Source organism: Protopterus annectens, chromosome 11.part0 (assembly GCF_019279795.1).
Source record: "Protopterus annectens isolate FY-2018-M chromosome 11.part0, PAN1.0, whole genome shotgun sequence".
Classification (NCBI taxonomy): Eukaryota; Metazoa; Chordata; order Ceratodontiformes; family Protopteridae; genus Protopterus; species Protopterus annectens.
The window spans coordinates 25,081,490-25,100,400 of NC_056745.1; the positions used below are offsets into that span (position 1 = coordinate 25,081,490).

An 18,911-nucleotide genomic window follows, 5' to 3' on the forward strand; every position below is an offset into this window, starting at 1 on the left:
CCCCCCCTTTCCTTCAGGAACAATTAGTAGTCGTCTCTTATTTTTTCCTTCATACATTTTGTTGATCATCTGGGTTGTCTTATAAATTCTGGTTTTATTGTTATAAATAAATCGAATGTATATCTCCCTCCCTTCCTCTACTTATTAGTTGAAACTTCTGTATTTCATATCTTAGCTCAGTGAATTACCAGGGATTTTGTGTCCTCATATTGTATGGTGCCAATTTTTTAAGGTTTCTAATTTTCTTTGAAAGGTTTTGACTAGCTACCATCATTACTTGAAAATCTTTTTTTTTAATAATGTATAAATTAGTTTGTTTAATTTTCTTTCCTAGCTGTATGGATTCATAGATCAAATTAATGTGACAGAGTCATGGGAACCATGTAATGATGCACACTCGATTTGTTACAGAAAAGCCTTAAAATTTTGAACAAAATGTATGCAAATTTTTGCTGTTGATATACATTCAGCTTGGCATGATCTTATTACGTAAAACATCTTTTTATTTTTTTGTTATAAACAAAAAGTGCAATCTCTTAGATGTGGAAGTAACTGAGAGTGACTTTCATCCTTGTAACCATTTGGAATTGAAGAGATGTGTTTATTAAAATCAGATGTCATTCTGCCTTAAAATATAGTAAAGTCTCATTTAAGCGGCACCAGTGGGGATTGGTAAATGCTGGTTAAGTGTATGTTCTGGTTACTTGAGATATGCTTTGCAATTTTTGATTGGCTTGTATACCGGCATAAGAATCAATCAAAAATCACAAAGCAGAGACTCTTCTGTTCAATGCAGAACAGACCGGTGTTCCACATTGAACAGAAGATGCTCTGCTTTGACAATTTTGATTGGCTTGCATGCCAGTATACAAGCCAATCAAAAATGTAAAAGCACAGCCTCTTCTGTTCAATGTGGAACAGTGGGCTGTTCCCCATTGAACAGAAAAGGCTCCCCTTTGGGATTTTTGATTGGCTCGTATGCCAGTATACGAGCCATCAAAAATGGCATGAAAGCAAAGCCACTTCTGTTCAATGTGAAACAGCAAGCTGTTCTGCATTGAACAGAAGAGTCTCCCTTTTGGGATTTTTGACTGGCTCATATGCAGTCATACGACCCAATCAAAAATTGCAAAGCAGAGCCACTTCTACTCAATGCAGAACTGCAAATGTCAGTTGCTTGACAGTGTCGGTTGCTTGAGTCCTGGATAATGGGAAGTTTACTGTATTTCTTGTAAGAGGCTAATTCTGCCTTGCTCTTCATAGCACATAACTTGTTAGTCTAAATAAAAAGTTGCTTATTACAAGGAAAATTGGCTATTGTGTCATCTCCAACAAAGGAAGCCCAGGGTATCATGTTAAGATATTCCATTTAATTATGGGAATGTTAAGTGACTTTGATTTGTGAGGTTGAAATTTGTCAGTTTTGAATTTGCTAACTAGTCATGCTGTGTAATATGATCATGGGAATGAGTATCTTCTTTTGCAGTCCACTTCATGCTTGGCTGACCCTTTCATTTCACACCAGTGGGGTCATCAGCCCTTCTCAAACTAAATTCCAGGAGCCTGCACAGACAAGCTCTTCTGAAGGTTCTGCAGGGTCCACTACTTATCCTAATGGCAAACACCTCCTGGCCTGTGCATTTCCAGCTGTGGAGATGTGGTACTCAGAGTGACAACAATGGCAAACACCTCCTGGCCTGTGCATGTCCAGCTGTGAAGATGTCATACTCAGAGTGATAACAATGACAAACACCTCCTGGCCTGTGCATGTCCAGCTGTGAAGATGCCATACTCAAAGTGATAACAATGGCACACACCTCCTGGCCTGTTCATGCAGATGGGACAGTGCTGTCAATGGATAACCTGGCATGTCCAGCAGTGAAGATGTGCTACTCAGAGTGTTGAACTCTCTATCTGAAACACATTTCTATAACTAAGTCTCAGTAATACAAAACTGATCCAGTAGGTTTAATTAATGAGAGGGCTAGATTTGTCTGATTTGTTATATATACCTGTTGTGTTGACATTTAGTTTCAAGCCAGCATAGTTTTCCCAGAAGGGCTCTATGGAGTCATGAAGTATATTTGTAGCAAATGTAAGACCAGGAGAAGTTTAGAGTATGCAGTCAGGAGTTGTGGACTTATGGATATGGTAAATAAAGCTAATGATTGGGAGACATGCAAGTGATTATATAAGTACAATGTCAATTCAGAAAGTAGTGAAGATGATATAATGAGTTTAGTTAAGTTCTCATTCGAACCAAATCTATTTTGTATGGGGATGCTACAGACAGTTTGTTATGGTAAAAGAGTATTAGGAATTTGCAGGTGTGCTACAGGAAATACACTTTTAGAGTCCGAATGTGGGTTCCAAAAAGAAGTAAGTGTGTGCGTGCGTGTGCGCATGTGTGTGTGTGTCTGTGTGCATGTATGCATGTGTGTGCGTGTGTGTGTGTCTGTGTGCATGTATGCGTGTGCGTGTGTGTGTGTGTGTGTGTGTGTGCATGTATGCATGTGCGTGCGTGTGTGTGTGTGTGTGTGTGTGTGTGTGTGTGCATGTATGCATGTGCGTGTGTGTGTGTGTGTGTGTGTGTGTGCATGTATGCATGTGCGTGTGTGTGTGTGTGTCTGTGTGTGTGCGTGTGTCTGTGTCTGTGTCTGTGTGTGTGTGTGTGTGTGTGTGTGTGTGTGTGTGTCTGTGTCTGTGCGTGTGTCTGTGTCTGTGTGTGTGTGTGTGTGTGTGTGTGTGTGTGTGTGTCTGTGTGTGTGCATGTATGCGTGTGCGTGCATGTGTGTGTGTGTGTGTGTGCGTGTGTGTCTGTGTGTGTGTGTCTGTGTGTGTGTGTGTCTGTGTGCATGTATGCGTGTGCGTGTGTGTGTGTGTGTGTGTGTGTGTGTGCATGTATGCGTGCATGTGTGTGTGTGTGTGTGCATGTGTGTGTCTGTGTGCATGTATGCATGTGCGTGTGTGTGTGTGTGCGTGTGTTTGTGTGTGTGTGTGTGTGTGTGTGTGCGTCTGTGTGCATGTATGCGTGTGCGTGTGTGTGTGTCTGTGTGCATGTATGCATGTGCGTGTGTGCGTGCGTGTGTGTTTGTGTGTGTGTGTGTGTCTGTGTGTCTGTGTGCATGTATGCATGTGCGTGTGTGTGTGTGTCTGTGTGCATGTATGCATGTGCGTGTGTGCGTGCGTGTGTGTTTGTGTGTGTGTGTGTGTGTGTGTCTGTGTGTCTGTGTGTCTGTGTGCATGTATGCGTGTGCGTGCGTGTGTGTGTGTGTGTGTGTGTGTGTGTGTGTGTGTGTGTGTGTGTCTGTGTGCATGTATGCGTGTGCGTGCATGTGTGTGTGTCTGTGTGTGTGTGGGTACATTTAGTTCAGACACTTAAGGCTATGATCTGTTAACAACCTGCTGTCTAAAGTCCAGGGTTTGATTCTTTCAGCCTCTACTTACATATTGTCTGACACTCCTAGCAAGCCTCTTGACTAGACAGTCTAGGTCACCCTTGAAATGGAACACTTACATCCTATGGGTCTAACCATTAGCAAATTAATAAAATAATCAAAAATATGCCTATAATTTCAACTTTCCACTCTGATGATTGAAAAAAGGATTAATATTTAAGAAATGATAAAACTCAGGCTACTTTTTTTTTGGGATGAAGAGTAATTAATGCAGGAGATGAATGAGATGTTTCTACTGTTGTGCTGGGTATGATGGAAGTTCTAAGTTCAAGAACTGCTGCCAAGTTCTGTGCCTTGCTAATTTGGCAAAAGTCAGGAAAATGTATAAACTGGAATAAAATACCCCCAAACATATGTAACTACAACAGTTTAAGTAACTTTTGTAAATCCCCTAAAAGTATAGCATAGGTAAGTTCATATGTTCATAAGCAAGTAGTAGGCTAGCTGCCCATCTGGGTCATTTTAAGCCTAGCCAAATTTCTTTTCAAAGGTAAGGATCCAACCATATATATTGTAACTGTGAGGCAAACACCTTGACTATTATGCCAACCCCAACTCCCCCCCCCTTAGTTGCCAATAGCATTGTTTTGACAAGAATGCTTATGTTCAACTCAATTACTATCCTCTTTTGCTCCTCTTAAACTGTAAAAACTTTAAGTCAGACACATATAGGTCCTATAAATATTTGTATAAACTCTAAATAATTATTTTCAAGTCTCATCATTGCCCTTCACAACCTCTGTTCCTTAATTTGCCTTATTCTAAATTCCCCAATTCCATAATACCCACATCTCCTCTTCATCCCTAGTTTAACTTACTAACGTGTTGCTAACACCTATTGCTACTGTCCTGTTTGTGCTGTGGTAATCCAGAACTTAATTTACTAACATACGTTTCTAATACCTAGTGCCACTGTCCTATTTGTGCTGTGGTAATCCCTAAATTAACTTGCTTACATGTGCTACTAATACCTACTGCCATTGTCCTGTTTGTGCTGTGGTAATCCCTAATTAAACTTACTAACTTGTGTTACCAACACCTACTGCTACTGTCCTGTTTGTGTTGTGGTAATCCCTAATTTAACTTACTTACATGTGTTACTAACACCTACTGCTATTGTCCTGTTTGTGCTGTGGTAATCCCTAAATTAACTTACTAACATGTTACTAACACCTGCAGCTACTGTCCTGTTTGTGCGGTGTTAATCCCTAACTTAATTTTCTAGCTTGTGTTACTAACATCTTCTGCTACTGTCCTGTTTGTGCTGTGGTAATCCCTAACTTAATTTACTAACGTGTTATTAGCACATATGCTACTGTCTTATTTGTGCTGTGGTAATCCCTAACTTAACTTACTAACTTGTATTACTAGCACCTAGTGCTACTGTCCTGTTTGTGCTGTGGTAATCCCTAACATAATTTACTAACTTGTGTTACTAACACTTACTGTTAATGTCCTGTTTGTGTTATGGTAATCTCTAATTTAACTTACTAAATTGTGTTACTAATACCTACTTCTTCTTTCTTTTTCTGCTCTGGTAACTCTGTATCTCATCATTGCAAATGCAAACCCTGTACTGTCAATCTCAATCCACTTACTGTATCATAAGCACCATCTCTTTGGTGATATGAATAATTTATACACTATCATTACTTTGGAGATCAATAGTATCAACATTTTCATAAACACTGTATGCCTTTTGGCCAAGGACATACCCAGAAAGAGTTGTTTGACTAGTGTTATCATCCAGTAATTAAATATCATACTGCAAATAATTAATCCAAAATACAGGCATTTAAACAATAAAATAATCTGAAGCTGATTTGATTTTTATAACACAATTTTATTCAGATTTCACAGTTTAACTTTTCTGTTCTAATGTTCTCCTACTCTGCAGGAAATGTGCACATCCAAGGATAAAAAAAACAACTTGCTGTCTATCCACTCCCATGAATTTCATGTGAAAGTTATTGAAAAACTGAAGCATTACAATATAACTAGCTATGAAATCTGGATTGGGGCCACAAAAGGCAAATGGGTAAGTAGAAGTTACTAGCTACATTATTGATTTTACTTCTGAATTCTGTCATTCTGTCTTCTGCACACAATCTGTCTCTGAGCTGCAGCGAGGAATGGGCTTCAGCTCAATTTTAGCTTCTTGCTATTACATTGTTTCAGCCCATGAATGGCATAACAAAAACAAAGTAATACAAATGCAACATAGTGAAATCATGAAACAGCATGAAAAGAGTAAACTTAATCACTCCAGTGCAACTATTTTGAGTATGTACCTTTAACTCCTAGTGGATGTGGCCTGAGCCTTTAGAAATTAAATTATCACCTTACAATTCTAACAAATACTCATTGACAGAGGTCAAATATCAATACAATTGTGTTTGCCATCATGTATGCTTCAAGATAAAATATTTTTAAACCTTGTATGTGGCATGGTTTTGGAATTATTAATGCAAATATGCATAAGTAATATTTGACGCCTAGAGGAGCAGTAGGAGTTAACTGCAGATGCACCTGGAGACGTCACTCGGATGTAATGAGATAAACAATGTTATACAATATAACAGCGACTGTATATGATATAAAGTAACAAAACTTGGAACAATTTGAAAAGAGTAAACAAACATAAACAGTGTAATACAGTAAAATAGCAATTGTATAAGATAAAGCAGAAAAACACTCATTCTTGTTGAAGATGCTGTATTCTATATATGAAAAATAAACTGCCATTATCCCTGTAGGAATCAATTTTTTTTTCTAAAAGAGCATTGAAATATGCTCACACAGCCTTTTACTAAAGTAGGTTTATGCAACCTTTTCTTGTTCCATTCATGTTTAGAAATACATTAGAAGCCAATGATAATTTTAGTGGTGACAGTATACAGACATATAAATAAAACAGATTAATTTTATTTATTTATTTATTTAGTTATTTAACATTTGTTGACCGGGAATGTCCGACTAGGTTCCACAGAGCCTGTTTTCAGTGGAGGCCCGGGGAGAAATGCTCCAAATGATATACCATAAAAGCTGATATGATGGGGCAAAATGTCAGAGACTGTATTTTTTCTTATAACAGTCAGTAATCATGTTTTGGGGTGTACAATTTCTAGAATCATAGAAGGATGCCTTCCATTTATACTACTGCTTTCTTGTCAGTTTATTAAGATTTTTACTTAGTAGCACAGAAGTTAATTAACTTTTTTCTATCAAACACAATATAAACTAATTCAGTACAAAGAACTGTTACTGCATTCTGATAAATGACCAAATCACTGATGTGTGATTATAAATATTGTTTTTTTTCTGGTTTTATAGTCCTAAAAGCACATGCACATGCCCATGCATGTTCACACACATACACACGTACACATTGACACACACAGAAACACACCCTCACTTCTTTTCCAAAACCACCTTTGTACTCTCATAGCATCTTTCCCTGACAGCATACCAGGAGCTTCCTACTGCAATGATATGTAACTTTCAAAGAGAAAGGAAACTTGAAATCCCCCCCCCCCCCATGGCTGGAGGTCCGAATCTTTGCAAACATTTAAAACTTTTGGTTACATTTTGGAATATGGCCAAGAATGTCTAAGAAAAGCTACATGAATAAAAAAGAATAAAAAAACATTTAAAGGTAAACAAAGGTCAGTGGCCAACAAATAAATACATTAATAAGGTTAGCAAGTAAGCAAAATAAAGGGTTCCTACTGCAAAATCGAACGTTGAAAACGCCGAATACCGAAGGCCGAACATGGTAGTTCGAAGGGTGATAATGTCGAAGCCACAGAAACCCATCTGCAAATTTGATGATGTGGTTGTTGCTAGCATTTGCAGAGCAGTCGTGGGCAAGGACTATGAACAGTAGAGGACTCAGCACACAGCCCTGAGGTACTCTGGTGTTGATTATAATGCTCCGTGTTGTTACCAGCACAGGTCCTTTATGATCTTCTAGTCAGGAAATCCAGGATCCAGTTGCACAGCCCTTTATGTATGCCAAGGTTGATTAGCTTTTCTATAAGTTGCATTGGAATCACCGTATTGAATGCCGAGCTGGAATCTATGAACAACAGCCTGGCATAGTTTTTCTTCTCTTCAAGATACTCCAATGTGAGGTGAATTGCCACTGAAATGGCATTAGCAGTTGATCTGTTTGCCCTGTAGGCAAACTGCAGTTGGTCAAAGGATTGGGGTAGTACTGTAGTCAAATGCCTTTTAACCAGTCTTTCAAAGCATTTAATTACATGTGATGTAAGGGCCATTGGCCCGTAATCGTTTAGGCAGGTGGGGTTGGCTTTTTTGGGCAAAGGGATTATGTTGTTCACTAGGCCATCCAGAAATAAAATTAACTTTTCAACCTAAATATAGTGGAGGGCTTCACCCCCCCATACCCCCCCCCAACTAAATATACCAACTCCGAGATCGCTCTACATTGGAGAAAGGGCAAATCCCTGATAACAACCAAGCAAATTCTTTCCTGAGGAAAGAATTTGCATATATGGCAATTTGCGATTTTGAAACTTCGATGCTTAAGTGTCGATCATTGAGCATTCGGCAACCTAAGCTGTCGAAGAAATAATATATACCCGAAATGCTGATTCCTCCAAATAAGGTATATAGCCTTTCTACAAACACATTTATCTACATTTTCTTCAAAGTTTCCAAGCTCTTAGATTGCTTAATATTAAAGGGATGTCATTCCATAGTTTTGTAATTCTAACAGAAATGTACTGAGACCTCATCGGAGTCCATTTTCATTGCAAACTGCATATTGTTATGAACACGCATTTTAATGCCGGTATTAATCTCTAAATTTAACATTATTTGCAGAACTGTATCATAAAACATTTTGTATGCTAAGATTAAGTTAGCCCAAATATATCTATAACACACATTAAATAATTTTAATGTCTCGCATTGCGATCCATATCCCATGTTCTTCAACTTTGTAATTCTTTTTGAAAATTTCCTCTGAACTTCCTCCAGTCTTCTCAGCTGTCCTATTGTATAGGCACAGAAGGAATTATTATATTTCAGAAGATGTTTGATATAAGTTTTGAATACTAGTGTGAATACACTTTCATCCCTTGTTGATAGTTTTCTTAACAAATAGCCCATATGTTTAGTAGCTCGCGTTTATATGATGTTATCGAAAGATGAAAATAGCGAATGCTATTTCATTGGCCCCAAAACATCTAAACATGAAAATATCAAACATTCAGAACAGCAAATTTTTTCCCATGGAAAAAGTTTGCTGCTCCGAAACACATATACACAACACAAGCACATCAAACAAACAGCAAACACACACATACACTTAAATTCCTACATCTAATGCTACACTAAACTAAACATACACTACTATCTACCCACTTACCTTAACCCAAACCCTAACCCTAAAGTCTGTCACTATCGCACACATGCCTAACCTGCGCCCTAACCCTAACTCACTTAACCTGCCCCTAACCCTAACGTACAAACAATCGCATACTTACCTGAACCCAACCTGTAACTTTCCACCACAGCACTAAGAATAGCAAAGCCACAGAAATGGCCAACCGAATTCTTTCCCAAGGAAAGAATTTGCTGTTCTGCAACTTCGCTATTCTTAGCATTCGCTGAATAGTGTTTGATATCAGAACATTCAAAGTTTTAATACTTTGATGCTCTGATATAGACCCAGTAGCTCTGGCTGCTATGAGCTCAGAATGAGATTTAAAAGAAAAATCTGAAGTAATCAGCATTCCTAAGTCTTTATATTCCTTGAGTTCCTCCAGTTAAAAAGTCATCAAGTAAAACAGTTGTTTAAAAATTTTATTTGAAAAATACATAACTTTGCATTTGTCTGTACTAAATGATAATCCTGTGTCCTTTGCCAAGTCGCTAAGTTTAGATATTCATTTAGTTCATCTACATCAGAAGGTTTTTGTAGTGTAAACCCGTTTTACAATCATCAGCATACTTTGATGCACAATATTTTTGTTCTTAGGAAATGTTGATAATAGCAGGTTGAATGAGGCAGGGCCTAACACAGATCCCCGAGGAGTGCCAGCTTTTACATATAGATAATTAGAGTGAATACTTTGAATCTTTAAGCTCTGCTTTCTACTGACCAACTGATTTTCAATCCACCTTGTAATATAACTGTTTATTTTGTAATCACTACCAAAGGCTATCAAAAGGCTTTGAAAAGTCCAACAAATTGCACCAGGAGACAGACTCAGCTCAAAAGCTTCTACTATATAGTCATAAAAATTAACTAAGTTGCTCAGTGTTGATTTTCATTTAATGAGAGCATGCTGATAAATATTTAGTGCTGTATACTATTCCTGGAATTAGTCATAAGGTCCAATAAGCATCTTACAAAACACTTTCCAGTTAGTGAAGTTAAACTAATTGGCCTGTAGTTTTACAACTGGTCTCACTTTCTTTTCTTATAAATATGAGATGCACATGATGGTTTCCACGATTCAGGGACCTTACCCTTTTCCAAATGTTTATTAAATATTAAAGTTAATCTAGGTGTAAGTATACTCTTTAACGGCCTATGGATGCTATAGCTTAAAACTTTGAAAAGGCAGCTAGTATAACTGATTCCGATATAGCTGGATAAAAACCTGTCTCTAAATTGCATTTCCAGTCACCCATTGTAGTCAATCCAATGTTAGTGTTATAAACACTAAATTCATTAGCTATCCTACTATCATCTCTAGTAGCTTCATTATCAGTTAAAAGTATAAATATTGAGATGCATCTCTTTCTAACTTGTTTATATATTTATAAAATTCTTTCTTGTTATTGCAATGGCAGATTAACTTACTTTCATAGCAAGCCTTAGGATCATAGGAGGTTACTAGGTTATCGACCTGGAGGTCATTTTAAGTCTAGCTGCTTCATCCCAATGTAATACCATAGAAATGCTAGTCAATACCCAAGATTGCATTTATTGATAACTCCCCATGTCCAGAAGAGTTGTGGGCATTATCCCTGGTAAGAATTTGTGGTACCCCATCCACTCATCCGGGTTCCTCTTGAACAGTGTCATAGAGGTACTCTGTTTCACATGAATTGGTAGCCTGTTCCAAAGATGTGGCAGCATCTGGGAGATAAATTTGTCCTTCCAGCATGTCCTATTTAAGTCACAGGTCATATTTATGTCAATGGAACAGGTAGCTCTAGTCTAGTTTGATTTATGGATATGTAGCAAATTCATTAGGTCTGGGTTTTGGATTGATCTGTAGACCAGACATAAGTCTACCCTAGCCTTACTTTGATTTTTTATAATCCTACTATTCTTGACAAGTATCTTCCTATTGATGTCGGTTGGAAATTTCCTAAATGTTTTATAACTTCTCTTTTTTTCCCTTAAATTGTTTTTTTGGAGGACGTGTTCCACCAATAAAGAAATGATGACTCATTATTTTCTCTTCTTACTGAGGAATAAACACAAGCCTGCAGATATTCTTCAGTAATGTGGTATCCATAGCAACCGTCTATAAACACAAGCCTGCAGATATTCTTCAGTAATGTGGCATCCATAGCAACCGTCTATAAACACAAGCCTGCAGATATTCTTCAGTAATGTGGTATCCATAGCAACCATCTATAAACACAAGCCTGCAGATATTCTTCAGTAATGTGGTATCCATAGCAACCGTCTATAAACACAAGCCTGCAGATATTCTTCAGTAATGTGGTATCCATAGCAACCGTCTATAAACACAAGCCTGCAGATATTCTTCAGTAATGTGGTATCCATAGCAACCGTCTATAAACACAAGCCTGCAGATATTCTTCAGTAATGTGGTATCCATAGCAACTGTCTAAACTCTGTGCCTGGGTTGACAAATCAGCCTTCATTAACTGCAAAGATAAATTTTGTAAAGCACCTTTATCACATTAAAATTTCAGTGATTGTAATATGGAATGGGCTGCTGTAACTAATACAAATGATACAAAACAGAGTGGTCAGATGTACCCAGCAGGGAAAGTAACTTTAAAAAAGCTACCTTTTCAGGTACATTGGTGATAATAAGATCCAGTGTGCTATTTCCTTTAGTATTAAACTTAACTAATTGAGTCATCCCATGCAAATGCAAAAGATTAATACATTCCTTGTCGAGATATGAGATGCCACTTAGTATATTCCAGTCATTTCCTGGGTAGTTAGAATCCCCAATAAGTAACATTTCATCCTTTTTATCCAAACAGTTGTCCAGATTATTTAGATATTTCCAGTGAGAACAACTGTCAATACTTGGAGAATCTTATGTAAGAACTATATATAAAAGTTTGTAGAAGTACTATTAAGAATTTGGGCAATTAAAGTTTCATATGCCTGCTCAGATGTGAGACAAGATGTTACAGATTTATTTAACCAGAGTACAATACTGCCTCCCCTCAGATTTTCACATATGGATTCATACTTAATAACAAATAACATGAAGAATTTCAGGACTCAGTGACGGCAATGATTTGGTGCTGATACTTAGCATTTAATACTAACCGTTATTCAAACGTATTTATCAGGCTTCTAGTGTTACAAAGGAAGCAGTTAACAGGTTCCCTATATTTTTCACAAATTGCCTTGTACTTCACACTTTGATTGTTTTTTCTGGAACTTTTTCCAGCTGTGAAGTAATTTTACTTGCCATAAAACTTGATCCACACTCATTCAGATGAGTGTTATCCCATGCAAACAGCCTCTGATCATAATACCTTTCTTCCCAGTATTTAAGTGAACATTGTACACCACAGACAGTTCCCTTAGCCGATTATTAAACATGTGAGCTTTTTAACATATGCAGTTATTCACAGAGGGTCATGGAATGATTTCACTCAACATAAACCATACTCCCTTTGTTCTCAAAGCCTCTACTCGATACAACAAACATTATTTTGTCTATTTTAGTGGTATAAACCTTAAATAATTAAATCCAGCATGTAGTACATACAAGTTATAGTTTGGCTTACTGCTTGCACTTGTTTCCCGAAGCTCTACTGCAAAGTATTTATTTTATCTCACACTAGACCTACATGTATTCCAAATACACAGATATACATTTTTATCTTATGGACTAATAGGTGTTTAGCCATAAATGCAAATTTAATCTTAAAGGTAGTTATTAGGGATGCAGTCTGTGAACGGCCATTGAGGACCCCCAGTCCAAATTCTGCAGAGCACTGTTTGGCTGAATGACTTGCTTGTACTAAGCAAATGGAAGGCTGACCGAATCAAACCATAAATTACAACAAAACAGCACATAGACTTAATGTTATACTCTAACTGTAAGGCTTGACAGATATCTTTCTACCTCACATATGTCCTTTGTTTTATTATAATTATTGTTTGTGGACATTAACATACTAATTGCTAATGTAGAGACTAATCCGGACCTTGTAATTAATGGTAAACCTTAAAATATGACCAAAAGGAACTACAAAGAAGATAAAACTGAGAAGATGTGCAATAACAGTCTGCCTGTTAACGTATGAAAACTAAACCAGGAATCATGTTGAAAACTGTTACAGTGGTGTCTTTTAGGGATACATATCAGGTGCATATAGATCTAAATTGTTAGATGGTCCCTTAGTGAGTCTGAGAGATAAAGTGTATCATTGTTGGTCACTTTACCTCAATTAAAAAAGTTTCTTCAGTAAAATGTCTAAATTCCTACCATGATTATAGATTGAAAGCCACATGTTGTAGCCATATGACAGATGTGACTAAAGACCTGCATAGTAAATACAAGGCTGGTTGACTAAATTTGCAGATGATTGTAAGTTAGGAGCTGTAATTGAATCCCACACTGACAGAAATGTTCTCCAGGAAGGGCTGACACAGACAAACTGGTGTCAGAGACATAGACTAAAACTACATGCCAAGCAATGCATAATAATATCCTTTGGGAAGTCAACCATTCCTGGTAATTATCATATTGACAGCACACCCCATTAGAGTTGACACAGTAGTCAGGGACTTAGAGACACACATAGAAAGTAATCTAGCCTTTGACCATCATGTGTCTACAGTAGTGAGGAAATCATTCTATGTTGCACAACTTATAAACAAAGGTATGTTATCTAAGCCCAAGAAAGTCACTGTTCCACTGTATTCAGCATTCATCAGACCTGTTGTTGAGTAAAGTGTCCCCTTTGCTATGAACCTAACCAGGCATATCCAACAATTGCAATGTTCACAGAGGTTCTTCATTAAAAGAATACACGGTATAAGTAACATGTCTTCTGCAGACTGCCTCAAGGCCCTATCCCTGTATTCTGTCTCATACAGGCTTTTCAGAGGAGATATATGCCTGGCATATAGGGCACTGTCAGACCCCACTTTTATGGACTACCTGCATATTCAGAAAGCAAACAGCACCAGTATTACCCATTCTAAAGACTTAAACCTTGCCTGTGATATAAATAGGACCTACTGAAGAGACAGGCATGTATCCCAGAGACTACACTGTCTCGGGAACAGGATCCTGATTCATGTGAAGCAGAGTTCCTCCCTAACCCAATTTAAATGCAACTCGAACAATTGGATGGGGAACAGGAAATTCATCCCTGGTTTGGCACCTATGTTGCTTATGGACACAGGCAACGTGAAAATGTTTCATCTCCCAAGCCCTACTTGTAAATGTTTCATCTCCCAAGCCCCTGCTTACAATTATCAAGGGTATCAGAACTTGTCAGAGATTAGGGATGCATGGCTAGGCTTAAAAAGGCACTTGTGGTCAACAGCCTAGTAAACACCTATGAACCTATGAATCTATGCATACTTCTGTATATCTTATTGACAAGGGTGGTGTCTGTCAAGTGACAAGTCATCATCTACTGCTTATCAACAGCAACCAACATTGAAAATATAAATGTTGAAAGGCACCTCATCAAAAAATGTAGCAATGAAATGTAGTGCAAACACACATCAACACAGCACAGATTTTGAAAATAGGGAGAACACACGGACACCTTGAGCCCAGATACCACATGTGTGATAAAACATTAAAATAGTCTAATGTGATGTAGAAGGCTGTTTAATGTCAATAAAACAACATGGGCTAATTTAACAGACTAAAATGAGCTAAGGTAATCTGAACCTTCACAGTTAATTCAGCATAGTAAGCGAGGTACTTGTGTGAGAAGAACATATAAGCACATGTGCAGAGAATTCCACAAGTTGAAGTATATAAAGTGGTCCTGTATCATGTAGCAAACCAAAACAAAGCACAGTTTCATGTTGTGGGTGATAGTCATGAAATATCCATCAACAGTAAAGTTCACCTTGCTCGACATCACCTTCCTTGATCTCTCCTAACATACAGCAATTTGTCCACATTTGTGAGGCAATGGCACATCTGACATTAACCTCTCTGTCTCTCATTTCATCCACATAGTTTTGTTCCTGGATGAGCCCATCCATAACAGCTGGGAGCTCAATCAATATTTTGCAAGGTTGACACCTGTGCCACACCCCAACAGCATTCTGTGTCCTCATTAAACACAAGTGATGAAGTTCACTGACATCCCCAAACTCTATAAGAAATAAAAGGGGAAATTGGGATGGTCACAGGTGCTGGTGGTACATTTGTGTTGATTTTGTAAACAAATTTATTCAAAATATTTCATAAATATAGATGGTTCAGCAGGAAACTGAGAGCCTATGTCAACATACTGTGGTTGTACGTCCACCACATCTAGAAAACAGTGTCAGCAACTTCTTGACATAAATTTGTAATGTCAGATTGTTACCATGTTTTGCTGCTAAACCCAAACGTTGCATGTTATGCCATAAATTCTGTAGAAAAGAAAAGCAGCCGTCGCTCTGCACATTAACAACACTCCTGGAAATGCTTCTTATAGCAATGGCTACACATTTCTGGACAAACCATATTCATTCAATAATACCAGCACACATGCCCATAATATTTTAGCCAATATTATAAAGCCTAGAGGGGACAGGTGCAAAGGAACATGGTCTGTTATCCATTTTCACGCATGCTGACAAATACTGTACCCCCTTAGAATGACACCAGAAATGAAACAAATTATTGAAGTCAGTCATCTTCTGTTCATATTGTGGCATCATCCTTGGTGAAGGTAGAATGTGCTCAAAGCTAAGCACATTCCAGCCTGTGACACATAGTGTGAAAACTCCATTATATCTCTCTTCATATAGTCTAGGGAGGTATGCCTCAGGTCATTTACACCTACATGGACTGTGACTGAATCACACTGGTTCCTGTGGTGCAATGACTTGAGTGCATGGGTAACTTGGCAGCTCCTGGCCCCTGATATGCAACTGACCATTATTTTCTCCTTATTCATCCAGGTGAGTGGGGTATCAATGTGTCATACAGTATAGGCCCCTGTGACTTAAGTCTTGGGTAGTGTATTGGCTTGTCTTATGGGCTTGGTTGTCAAGGCTCCACTGGATGTGGCTCTATGTGCAGTCTTAGGTGTTGTTTCTGTTGACTGCTTTTGGTTTTACTGATGATACTTTTTGCAGGTGGAATGTCTGGAGGTCCTTGGGGTTTGGGAAGATTGCATTTAAATGCCTCAGCAGAAGTAGATGTAAGTGTGGGATGTGTACTAGGTGTGGTGGATGTAGCATGTGGGTTTCTGACAACCAGATTTTTGTAATAAGCATTTGTATGCAAGAGCTTTGAATGCAGCAGCATTGTGTTTATACATCTCTTGTATACTGTATTTGTTTATTTGAGGATTAAATGGTTGTCAGTAAATATTATACAACTATTAGATTGTCTGACTATAGCTGTATCTACTAAACTGGCTTCTGAGAAATCGAGAAAGTGCATATCTGTTATATTGGGTCCTTTATTGGGTGACTAAAAGGGTGCAGCACATGAGGGGTTAATAGTGGGCTGATTAAGGGTAATTTTGGGGTTAGAGATGAGACTAGGCTATATAATACTGAATTCAAGGGACAGACCTCCTCAACGTGCAAACTGCTGCTCTGTGCTCCTCAGCGTGCAAACTGCTGCTCTGTGCTACTCAACACACAAAGTAGTTGCCCTACACTCACAGAGTTACTGGTAGAGTTTCAGAGGTAGTTTTATGGGGAAAATTTGGTTTCTAGGTGCATCTATACCAGGCACTACTAACCACTTATGCACAATGAGCAGTGGCAAGCAAATGTGCCAAATTTCTATAGGCCCTGTAAAACACAGGAAACTGGCTTTTAAGCCCTCTGGCCAACAAAACAACTACAGTTATAGTTTTCTTATGTGTTTCCCAACTCAGATAGACCAGGTCACCACCTACTACCAGTAGACAAACTATCCTAGGCCTCTTAATGTAAAAACGGTAAAACGATTGATTGAGAGTGTAATGCTACCACAAAGGAACTTAAGCAAACTACCTGAACAAGGCAATTTCAAGTATTAAGGACCTTTAAAATGATTTAAAGTGCAAAATCAGGAAATAAAGAAAAAATAAAGCAGTACTACACTAAAATAGTTAAGGACAAAACAATAAAATAAATAAATCTCTTATCTGCCATGGATGGAGCAGGATTAATTTAGTACCCACAAAGAGTGTGAGGAGGATGCCAAGCAAATGGGAACTCTGGGAAATGAGCAGGACACAAATTGTGCTGTAGTTACAGCTGAACTACTGACTTGTATCTCTGCAAATTTATCTGTAGAAAAACTTCAGCTTATCAGTCGCATTTAAGAGTGGATATGCATGTCAGAACAGTCATTAGGCTTCCAAAATACATCAATAATATGTAATCAAATGTCTAGCCTTGAGCTATTGTGTAATATCTGTCTCTATTTCCCTTCCATAAATGATTAAGACCCAACAGGGCTAAGCCAATTAACAATGTATATATATATATATATATATATATATATATATATATATATATATATGGATCTACTGTTTTTGGTCAAATTACATTTGGTCGAAAATGATTTCAGACAGCCCACTTTACCAAAAATGCATTTCACTGAAAACTCATATGGTCGAATTTCATTTGGTCAAAAAAATGACATATAGCCCCTGCACCACTGCAGTGCGACCCTGGAGTGAAAATATTAAGTAAGGGGAGGGTGTGGAGGCATAGCCCCCCCACGTTTTGCAACTAGTTTTTACTGAAGATGTATGTATCAATGTATTTTTAATGGATGCATGTTTATATAATAGTGAATACACTGCAATTATGTGGGGGCTAGACCCCCACACTCCCCAATGTGGGGGACTGTGCCCCCCACACCCCCCCTTACTTTATATTCTCACCCCAGGGTTGCAGTGCAGTGGGGCGGGGGCTATATGTCATTTTTGACCAAATTAAATTCGACCAAATGAGTTTTCAGTGAAATGCATTTTCGGTGAAATGGGCTGCTTGAAATCATTTTCAACCAAATGTAATTCGACCAAAAACAGTAGATATATATATATATATATATATATATATATATATATATATATATATATATATATATATATATATATACACACACACACACACACACACACACACACACACATAAGTGAATAATACTTTGAAAAGAAAAGCCAAAACTTTGTAGTGATAAGTTGATCAGAATATTGTGATTTTGCTAACATGAATAATATATAAAATTCTGTAAACTCATTCTTAATAGTTGTATCATTTTTATGGATGATGTTTATGTTAAAATCAAGAAACATGAATTTAAAAAAAAGACATAAAATGAATATGAATGCCATAGGATGATTCATTTCCCTTCTTTCTGAATTTTAGAGTAATACTTATTATTGGACAGATGGAAGCCAAATGGACTATCAGTACTGGGCCCGTGGTTCCCCTTCTCATGGCTTTTTTTATTCAGCTTGCGTGCTGATGGAAACAAAAGGTGACTTTGTTTAATTTATTTACTAATGAAATTATTTGATATAATTTGCTAAAGATTTGTGTTGCCTTTCTGTAGTTTTATCTTTCATTTGTATATTGTTAGCTTTGATTTCATTTGCACTGTGTGGGCTTTTAGTCAGTGTCTTTAATAAGAACACGTGTTATGAAGATGACTAAATTCATGGCACTGAAAGCTATTAAATGCTGAAATGTTACTAAGGTGTGACAGACAAAATCACATTACAGTGAGTATATTACAGCTTACAGCATTCTCTGTAGTTGCACAAGGAGAAAATTACATTAAAAACATAAACTCATTAATTAGCAATAAAGTTGTTCCCATTAGTGTAGAAATAACAATACTACTCAGAACTACAGTGGTGCATAGAAATATCAAACATTTAACTTCAAAGAAGAAACCCTAAGATTCAGAAACATTTCTCCAAATTGCAATAGGCAGAGATGCACTGTGTGTGCCCACACAGGGTGTTTGCGATTCACATACACTCTCAGCACAAACAGCAGAGACTGAGGAGCAGAGGTGTCTGACGTAGATGTTAATTGAGGTATAA

The 18,911-nt window shown here is 37.6% G+C and overlaps 1 protein-coding gene across 1 annotated transcript in view; it reads left to right on the plus strand.

Moving 5' to 3' along the window:
* LOC122815984 (proteoglycan 3-like) overlaps window positions 1–18,911 on the plus strand; it is a 124,356-nt gene that overhangs the window by 46,370 nt on the left and 59,075 nt on the right. The window contains exons 4-5 of the mRNA XM_044088867.1: window positions 5,356–5,496; window positions 18,229–18,340. Coding sequence (XP_043944802.1) covers window positions 5,356–5,496; window positions 18,229–18,340 — 253 coding nt within the window. The remainder of the gene's footprint in view (window positions 1–5,355; window positions 5,497–18,228; window positions 18,341–18,911) is intronic.